The 10,683-nt window shown below is 35.1% G+C and overlaps 1 protein-coding gene across 1 annotated transcript; it reads right to left on the bottom strand.

The window, feature by feature from the left end:
* Positions 1-6,407: 6,407 nt before the first annotated feature.
* LOC112759089 (uncharacterized) lies at positions 6,408-8,613 on the bottom strand. Its single transcript, XM_025807920.2, has 2 exons — positions 7,921-8,613; positions 6,408-7,352 (listed from the first exon to the last, which is right to left on the bottom strand). Exons 1-2 carry the CDS (start codon positions 8,530-8,532, stop codon positions 6,507-6,509), a joined length of 1,458 nt encoding a protein of 485 aa, XP_025663705.1. The 5' UTR covers positions 8,533-8,613; the 3' UTR covers positions 6,408-6,506.
* Positions 8,614-10,683: the final 2,070 nt, after the last annotated feature.

The following is a 10,683-nucleotide window of genomic DNA, read 5'->3' as shown; positions in this document are numbered from 1 at the left end:
ACTCCAAAAGATTATGCCAATCGCAGATATGTTAATTGATTCTACCGCAGGGAATGAAATTCTTAGTTTCATGGATGGATATTATGGATATAACCATATTTTTATTGCAGAAAATGATGTGGCTAAAACTGCTTTCCGTTGTCCTAGGGCGTTAGGTACATATGAATGGGTAGTTATGCCTTTCGGTTTAAAGAATGCTGGAGCAACATATCAGCGTGCAATGAATGCCATTTTTCATGAATTTATTGGAAAGTTTATGGAGGTATATATCGATGACGTAATGGTCAAATCGATTTTCATGAGTCAACATATTGACCACTTAAGGAAGGCATTCCTTACTATGAGGAGGAAAGGACTAAAAATGAATTCATTGAAATGTGCTTTTGGAGTATCAGCTGAAAATTTTTTGGGATTTGTTGTTCATAAAAAAGGGATAGCTATTGATAAAAATAAAGCAGATGCAATATTGGCATTGTCTGCACCCAAATCGAAGAAGGAAGTGCAATCATTTTTGGGTAAAGTAAATTATCTTCGAAGATTCATCTTGAATCTTTCAGATCGAACTAGAGTATTTGCGCCTTTAGTGAAGTTAAAAAATAGTTCAAAATTCGAATGGACCACAGAACATCAATTGGCATTCGATTCGATCAAGGCATATTTGTCAAAAGCCCCGATCATGGCGAATGTTCGTCCATCTGAGCCTTTACATTGCAACATCTGAAAAAGAATTTAAGTGTAAAAATGAGACGTTACAAAAATATTTAGTAACTGCTTGAGAATTATTAACGTCTTTTCGAAAGATTTTCTTGGTGCATATCCCTAGAATTCATAACGAAATTTCTAATGAGTTAGCCCAAATTACTTCGAGGTATCGGGTTGGTCCAGAGACTCTTAGGAAATTATCTGGTATCCATCAAATTTTAGTACAAGCGAATGAAAGAGAGGTTTTGTGTATCGATGAATGGGAGGATTCTGATTGGAGAAAGCCTATTGCTCTTTATTTAAAGGATCCCAATGTTGCAGTTGGTAGAAAGATAAAATTACGAGCGATGAATTTTATCTTATTGGCTGAGGAACTGTATAAAAAAGGGATTGATGGGAGTTTGTCAAGATGCTTGAGTCGAGATGATCAGAATATTGCTTTGGGTGAAGTTCATAATGGAATATGTGGTGCCCATCAGGCAGGGAAGAAGATGAATTGGGTATTATATCGAAATCATGTATATTGGCCGTCTATGATAAAAAATTGTATTGATTATACGAAGGCATGTCTGGAATGCCAAAAACATGGTTCGATTCAACAAATTCCAGCATCTGAATTACATTCGATAATAAAGCCATGGCCATTTAGAGGTTGGGCTTTAGATTTAATTGGATTAATTCATCCTCCTTCGTCCAAACAACATAAGTTTATCCTAGTAGCGATTGATTATTTTACAAAATGGGTTGAGGCAATTCCTTTGATCGAGGTAAGTCAAAGTGAGATAATAGATTTTATTGAGGAACATATTATTCATCGATTTGGAATTCCTCAAACGTTAAGCACTGATCAAGGAACAATGTTTACTGGTCAGCGGGTGAAAAGTTTTGCAGTTTCAAGGAATATCAATATGATTACTTCGACTCCCTATTATGCACAGGCTAATGGGCAGGTAGAAGTAGCAAATAAGATATTGATAAGATTAATTAAAAAGAATATTGGAAATAAGCCTCGATCATGGCATGAAACTTTAAGTCAAGTATTATGGGGTTATCGAAATTCACCAAGAGGTTCGACAGGGACGTCACCTTATAAATTGGTATATGGCCATGATGCAGTATTACCGTTAGAAATTAATTTGAATACTTTAAGAGTATCAAAACAGAATGATTTTCCAGTTAATGACTATTGGAATGCAATGTTCGATGAGTTAAATGAATTGGATTCGGAACGAATCCTGGCCCTTGATCATGTAATTACTTGAAACTTTTCTATAAAGTCCAGAAAAGACGAAAGTCATTACGAAAATAAAATTAGAAATGAAAAGGAATTCAAGGTGCCACTAGTTTTGCCAAATCGGAGCACAGTTTTGCCCTTTTGTTTTCTAGAATGGAAAGCATTTCAATTTGTTTGAACTTGTCAGCTTGAATTCTCTCAAGTTGTTTCTCATATTCTCCCCGCTTGGTATCAATCGAGACAAGTTCTTGAATAAGGACATGTTGATCTTGTTGGGCTGCAGCCAGAGGTTTGGCTAGGGTGGCTCGATTTCGGTGTGTGGTGGTAAGTTGTTCTTGAATTTTAGTTAATTCTGCTTCGAGTCTTGCTTCTTCTTGATCATGAAAAGTTTGAACAGAAATAGCATGAGAAATTCTCTGATCAAATTTCTCACGAGAGGATTGGATTGGTTGAGCAGTTGCAAGGCAATTTTCTATGTTAGATTTTGCTGTGGCTTCTTCATTTTCAGTTTCTTGAAGTTGAAACTGATATGCAACACTTTCATTGAGAAGTTGTTTAAATTCTTGGATTGAAGCAGAGTATGGCGTGTTAGCTGGGAGTTCAAAAGAAGAATTCAAAAGATCAGCCATGAGTTGGTGGAGAATTAGATCATTAACCCATGTGGTAGGTGGATGATCCAAGAGCTTGATGAACGATCGAAGTTATTCCTAAGTGTCAGGATCCAATTCGATTAAAGGTCTTGATGTAGCAGGTCTTGAGATTTCTGGTTCAGGTATTGGCACTTTATTTTCCTGGATAACTTTATTCAAAACAGAAATCAAGTTATCCAAGGAAGCACTTGTAGGGGTAGTAGAAGCACCCGCAATTTCAGGTCTTGGCCTAGGAGGATTTTGGAGATTAGCTTGGAGTGAGGGACTAGGTTGCAACTCTGGAGGAGTTTCTACAACCTTGGATCGAGAAGAGTCTAAATTGGTGGTATCGGCAGCTTTCGAAGCCGAATCAGAGTCCGGGATCTCCTGGTTCTCTTCAGAAAATGCAGCTTGATTATTTGGTGAGATTGATTCAAGTCTGTGGGTTTCTTCTGGTGAGTGCTGCAAGGGATTTGCTGTCAGATCGATCACTTGTGTTGTGTGAGGAAGAGGTGGATGCGCAGCAGGAATCGATTGTAGGGACCCCGTGAATTGAATCGAGTCATGTGATGTGGAATATTCTGGGTCATTTTGTTGTTGGTGAATGGTATGACCAGGAGCCCCAATGGAGGAAGCTGATTGGGCAGTATTAATGGACTAGTACAAAAGGTACACAGTTATGAGTTTAAAATTTATTTTTTTTAACTAATTAATATTTGTGTAGTGATGATTGTGTTACCTGAGGAATTCTGGATCTTAGTATTAACTGAGGGCCGGGATCAGAATCAACTGCGTCTTCCGATTGAGAGGAAGCAGCGAGAGAATCCTTATTGGTTGGTTCACTCTCATTAGCGCTTTCGCTTGATGATTTCAGTACTAACTGTTAAAAGCACAGGGTCAATTATGTTTAAAATAATGTACAATTCGAAGGATATTTCGAGTTTGAAAAAATAGATTTACGAATAGAAGAATTACTTTTTGAGAGGTTCTGGTAGGAGTCCTTCTGCTCTTATGTGGTGGTGGTCGAGCAGCATCAGCTTTCATCTTGTGAGTTCTTTTTGGGAAACTTTTAGTGATAGCTATTCGGATGGCAGTTTGCTGAATGTCTTCTAAGGCACGGGTGTACCTTGAATAATAAGCATCCCACCATTTGAAACAAGATTTGGTGATAAATAAACTGCGTTCATAAATCAGGAAGTTGAAGCGATCTCTTCGTTTTTTATTTTTCAAGAGACAAGTATTGAAATCTTCTTGAGATGTCAAAATAATGTGACAAAATGGTTCATTGTTTCGAGGGTGTGGGGTTGGGATAGCTTGAGAAAATCCCAGTTGTCTTGCAATTAAATGAGGAGCATACAAGGTTATCTTGAATCTTTCTTTCTTATACCGTGGCAGCCCTATTGGTATCACTTGAACAGCCAACATGTTTGCCCAAGTTCGATTTACAAGTTCATTCTCTTCATTGGAATTTAGAAAGAGCAAACGATCAAGCCAGACAGGACCACGATTGCGACTCAAAAAATGAGTGAAATTGAGTTGATCGTTATCGAAATCTTTGCAAGAATGAAAGAGGGAGAAGGCAGCCCAGAATTTGTCCTCATCTGACTGAGTGTTTGGAAAATTGGGTTTGTAGTTTAACAAATGAAAACTTTCAATGTATTGTTTGTCAGTACTACCACCTTCAGGTTTGGTCATAAAATTTTCAAAGATGGCATTAAGCCATAATTGAAGGAGCCAGAGCGGACCTCCTGTGTTGATTATTTTGTTGTCTCGAAGATCACAAACGAATTGACCAAGTTCTTCAAAAATGTGCCCCAGAAGAAGCTTGGCCAAGTTAAGAGCTTTTCCTTCATGCAAGAGAGCAGCCAGGAGGAGGAAAAGTTTTGACATTTGTACACTTCGAGAACAGAACAAGATTGCATTTAACCAGTAAAACAAGAAGGCCACATGCTCACTATCAGTGATTTCTGTAGCATCTTTACCCATGTTGTGGGCAATGAATTCACTGTAAGAAGTATTGAAGACAACGTTGTATTGATGCTTAGATTGCATGTCAGGAGTACAGTCTGGAGAATTTATTGGAAGTCCTGTAATGGCAGCAATATCAAGGAGAGACATCCGATCATTCTGCAAGAAAGGTGGAAGTTGTTGGTTGTTCTATTCCAGAAACAGGTCACCGCCCCAATCATCCAAGGGTGCGTAGTGAGCGAGAAATGGGATAGCCTTAGTAGTTCCTGTATTCCTAGGGCTCCCCAAGTAACACCCTTTGTAGGCTCGAGGCGTTGGTACCAAGTTGTGAAATCGAACCCTCGAGGATTGATTTTTGGGTTGTTTCGAAAGGGTTTTTGGTTGATAAAATGAGAAATGTTGAAAGCTTGGTTTATTAGTAAATCCTCTCCTTCAGCATTTGGAAAAAAAGAAAATTTTTTGTTTGCCCTATCAAGAGTTTCAATTGGTCCAAGAAAGCGGTGTGTATCTGCACCGATTGTGAAGGGGATTAGGATCCTGGTGTCATTGACCTGCAAATGGGGGTCGTCAATAATTTCATCATTGACTTGGTTAAGAATGCGAAGGGCTGGCAGAGATGGTGGCACTATTACATGACCTTTACCCTTGTCTTGGGTAGTGGTATGAGAAGAGGAACCAGCCATTGTCGAAAGAAAAGAAAGGAGGTTGAAAGTTGAGAATTTTGTGAAAGAGTTCTTGGTGTAGAGAAAATTTAGAGAATGATGAAGTTCAAGAAATTCGAACAAAGAAGAAGGTGATGAATTTAAAGCACCACTGTAGCCGTTACTGTAGAAGGGATGCAAATAAAGGTAACTTCGCGAGGAAGATGAAGTGGTAGAGAGAGAAATCGCAAGTTTCGGAAGACGTGTTGAGTAGGGCAGTAATAATGGGAGTTTTAAATGATAATTATTACTGACTTGAAAACTGATGTTTTTTGGATTAAGTGTTTTATTCTTCGATAATGTTATCGAAGGCAACCACATTAATCCAAGGGGGCAATTTGTTGATCGAAAAATATTTTTGATAAGAGTGAATTGATTTGGAATGAGTTAGGTTCGATTTCTCGAGAAGATATACACATGAGCATGAGGTTGGAAGCAATTGGCGTTGATTTGGGTTTCGACTGTTTTGTTAAATCGAGTAGGCTTAATCGAATAGGAGATTCGATTCGAGACGATGAATAGGGTCTTCGATGAGCTAGTCGAATAGTTAAAGAAGTGGGGAAGTTAATGACTTTTATTACACGAGGAGATCATGGGGAATATCTACAATCATGCGGCAAAAACGGTTACCAAGAGAGATTGCACTTCAAATTTGAAATGTCGTATTTAATTGTAGATTAATTATCAGTTATGTAAGATTAGCTATAAATACTAAGAAGTATTAGTGAATAAGGGTTGGAACTTTTACTCAAAAAATACTCAAGCACACTCACATCCTAGGGAATTCTTGAGTCTGCAATCGAATAACTTTTCTATAGGGTTCCTTCCATCGTTTTATTCTTTCAGTTTATTTCCTTGTAAACTTTATGTTTTAAGCAAGTTTACTTTCCAAGTATTCTTTATCTTCATTTTTGTTCAATTTATATTTCTGCATTGTTTACTTTTAATTGATTCAGTTAAAAGCATTTTAACGTTTTCCTTTAATTTCAACACAAACATTTTCGTTATTACCATGTTTTCTTTTCGAAAACCTTTCCTTCAATCTTTTCTTTAATTTATCAATTCTTAATTTATTTTAATTCTCAATCCCAGTCTAATCGAAGACACTTTGATACACTTTTAGAAAACTGGTACCTGCACAGAGAAGTAGGTTTCGCTCCCAGACCACTAGATATCGAACCACCATCGATTTGCTAAAAATCGACCAAACAACGTCATAAGTATGTAATACATAAGGGAACCTTGACAAAATTTGGCATTAATTGTTGGTTATCATCCCATTGCAGGTCTAGATACCCTAATTATGTTCCTCTTCTTAATCCAAAAGGCTAAGCGAGCTGTTTGAATCAAAGCAATACCTAAGAGTATGATACACCAAGAACCCCCAAGAAGAAATCCAATTTTATAAAATCTATAATAAAGATGATTAGGTGCCACCAAACCCAATGCCCACAGATATGTCAAAAGCATGAAGCTTACGGCAATGGTCATGTCAATGGTCAAAACCCACATTACGACCTTGTTCTTAAGTGGGAACCCACTAATGAGAATCAGCACCACACAAAGTGATGCAAAGAAAGATATAGTGTTGAAGAACATGAATGTCACATAGTCCTCTGACCAAACATACCCTACAACTGCAGTTCCTGCTTCACACACACCATAGGATTTGCAGCTATGCCCTCCATTTCTTGTATTTTCTTGCCATACGCCTCCTGGTGGACTTAGTGTTGATTGGAATGTCATTGTTGCTATCACAGTTGCCACCACCATGAGTGTGCCACGTGTCTCTTCTATCCAATTTCCTTGGTATTGTAGATATTTTGTGTAGAAATTCTCCCATTTTTTCCATTTACTGCTTAGTTGTTCATGTGATTCTTCTTGCTCTTGGTGAGTACTACTAGAAAGATGTGGTGATGAGTGGTCTGGTTGTTGTGGAATAAAAATTGGTATGTCTCTTGGCCTTTGAATTCTGGATTCAATTAAAATGTGTTCAATTGTGAGGCTTATGAAATCTCTTGGACAATGATCCAATACTTCCAAAGCTGTTAGACCCTTCCTGTTCATAGCTTTTGCTGCTGTTCTAATCTCGGGTAGCAAAAGTAAGTATCTTATGATCTGCAAAGAAGTTAAAGAAAAAGTTCTGATTACTAGCTACTTGGCTAATACTACATTGACAGCAAACAAATTAGTGTTATCTTCCAATTGGATTCTGCTTCCATGTAAACAAGGTGGGGTCTCTGGTTGTATGGACAATGGTGGCTAACAATGGACATATATTATATCACTCACACATAACAAAACATTTATCAACATATAGTTATTTTTTACCATTATTATTTAATATTTATGTTATCAGAGATTTTACTTATAAATAATTTTTATTTATTAAAAAAAATTCCAAATAGTCTTAAAAATTTTTTGTTGTCACACTTTCTCAACAAATTTTAATTCTCAAAGCAGTTTTAAAAATTCAGACAAATTAATCATATATCATTTAAAAAATACAAAAAAACTTTTAAAATTTTCAAATAAGTTCATTCAGTATACTAACATTTGACGTAGGAATTGTTTTAGTAATTAAAATTTGTCAAAACAATTTTCGAAAATTGATTTAAGTTAATATAAACCAAGAAAAGCATGATATGATTAAATGAAAGCTTTGGTGTGTGCATGACTATAGTACCTTAATTTGGCGAAGAATCACTGCTAAATGCAGAAGTGTGTTACCATCTTTATCAATGGCATATAGGAGCTGTTTGGCTCCATGCACTGATTCCACTATGAATTTCAAGGCCTCAAGGTGATTACACCTAACACACAAGTGAAGAACTGAACCATCATCAACCATCTTCCAAACAGAGCATGGCTTGAATCTTATCAACTCTTTAATGGGTCCTATGTGTCCTCTTGACGCAGCCAAGTGAAGAGGAAGGTTACCATCTTTGTCTTGGATCAAGCACGTGTCCGAATTCTCCATAACCAGAGCTTTCACTATCTTAGTGTGTCCTTCAGCTGAAGCAAGATGAAGAGGACAACGTCCGTGTTCTGAGTCCACTTCCGTCGCTAAACTTGGTTCCTTGCTTAGAAGAATCTCACATAACTCCAGATTTCCAAGCACAGCTGCTATGTGTAATGGGGTTTCTCCGAATGGAGAGAATGAAAATGAATCTCTGCTCATCAAAATCGGAAGATTCAAGGTGTTTATTAAGGTTCTTAAGCCACCATTGTTGTTATTCAATGATGCTTGATAGAATGCCTGCCTTGTATTATTAATATTTAACTCTTCTGTCTCCATTAAAGGAATAATTGATGTGGATGTTAATGTTAATTTAGATACTTGGTTTGTTGTTAACTTTCATCAATGTTGGTTTTATATATTTTATCCTAATGTGTTTCTACAAGAGAATATTAGACACAACTTAACTACGTTGACTTGCATATGTAACAGGAAAATCCTACTTCGTACAACAAAATTCGATCTTTACAGTCATTAAATTTAATATTTTATTATTTTAATTTTTTAATTAATCATATTTTCTATTTTTAAGAAATTATTTTTATTTTAAAGACTTATCACCATGAAATTTGTAACCACTTGTAATACATTAATTTTTTGCAAACCAAACCATAAAATTCGTAACAACTTTTCGTTTACTAATTTTTAAAAAATCAGTAAAGTTTTCAAAATCAATTAAACTCACTTCAATTATTTTTTTTTATTCAAAATTCATGTTAAAAACACATCTAAAATTAAATAAACAAAAAAACACATTCAAAATTATGTATTAGCACATCTAAATTATTGTCATTGTAATTCTAAATTACATATTGAACACAGTAAAAATTAAACTCAAATACACATCCAAAATTATAAGAATGCATTCTAAATATTTTACCAACACATCCAAAACTCATGTAAAAAAACTTATATATGTACATAAGAACATAATTAACAATATAAACACATCCAAAATTAAGTATTGACACATTTAAATTAGGTTAATATTACAACTCCCAAATCAAACATATGAGTGCAAAAAAATTATAATCACAAATACATTTAAAAAAAAAAACACAGACACTTCTAATATTATACATAAATTTAAAAAAATAGAACTTTTTATTAAGCGAAAAAAAAAGGAATAACATATCTTGAACTCAACCAAATTTTTTTAGAATTTTGCAAGCAGAACTACCAGAGACAAAAGGAGTGCGACGTGGGGAGGAGACAGAGAGAGGCGCGGGAGAAGGGGGCGATTGTGCGTGGCGGAGGAGACCAGGGACAGGGAGGAGCCCATCGATGGAGGAGGCGCGGGGTTTGCGCAGGAGAAGTGCGCGTCGCGGGAAGGAGCGCGTCGTCGAAGGAGGAGATCATCGCAGGGGAGTGTGCAACGCGGGAAAAGACGAAAGCGGCCACAGATGAGGAGGGGGAAGCGCTGCAGTTCTGGATCTTTACGGAGCGAAGATTTTACTAGTGATTCAAGATGGTTTAAGATTTATTTTAGAATTTTAAATTCGAAATTTTGAATTCTAACTAATTTGATTTTTGGATGTATATTTAAATTATAATATATTAATAATTAAATATATTAAATCTGAAACAAAAATTTAAAATTTAAATTTAAATTTTAAATTTCAGTTTTATTTAGTTTGTATTTTAAATGTGTATTTAATTTAAAAAAGACATTAAATTTATTTATAATTTTTAGATGTGTTTATTTTAATTTTTTTAAATTATTGTAATAAAAAATCGAATATTATATAATTTTTAAAGAATACCTAGATAAATTGTATATAACAATGTGTTCGACTTCTTTTGCTTCTGTCGGGTTTAATTTACATGAAGATCATGAATCTGAGGGGTCCAACCATTCACGCGTTTGAAGAAAACGAAGCATAGTTTGAAACGGTCCTCCGAGTAATTTATTAGTGTACATTTCCTGGAATTTTCAGCAGAGAAAATGGACAAACGAGTGAACGACAGAGTCAAATAAAACCAATTAAATAGCAATATGTTCGCGAAGCAATTTAATTTTATAATCAAATCTAAGAAAATATTTTTAATAATTTTTTACTCAAGTGTTCAGGTATTCATATTTACATATCCTCTTTTCCTTCTTTTATATATAGATAGAGAAATATTAGAGATTATTAGAATTTATTATTTTTTACTCATCACTTTATTATTAACTCAATTTTTTTAATTTAATTTTTTTAGTTTAGTAATTTAACAATGGAAAATATTAGGGGGACAATGATTTTGTTGAACAATATGAATAACCACCAATCAAATAAAAATATACTACACCTTCAAATTAACCTTCTAAATTTTAATATTAAAATAACTATCCGTACACTAGTAAAATGAACATCCGATATATCTATTGTTTACATTGTTTAATATTTTTATTGTTTACCTATACTTTTCCTTTAACAATACACTTTA

Source organism: Arachis hypogaea, chromosome 16 (assembly GCF_003086295.3).
Source record: "Arachis hypogaea cultivar Tifrunner chromosome 16, arahy.Tifrunner.gnm2.J5K5, whole genome shotgun sequence".
Lineage (NCBI taxonomy): Eukaryota > Viridiplantae > Streptophyta > Magnoliopsida > Fabales > Fabaceae > Arachis > Arachis hypogaea.
This window is presented reverse-complemented; position numbering and strand designations above follow the sequence as displayed.

Excerpts from the sequence above, each read along its gene's own strand:
- LOC112759089 (XM_025807920.2), bottom strand. The coding sequence starts at position 8,532 with ATGGAGACAGAAGAGTTAAATATTAATAATACAAGGCAGGCATTCTAT. Across the intron at positions 7,353-7,920 it reads TGATTCTTCGCCAAATTAAG|ATCATAAGATACTTACTTTT; the intron begins GTACTATAGTCA and ends ACTTCTTTGCAG.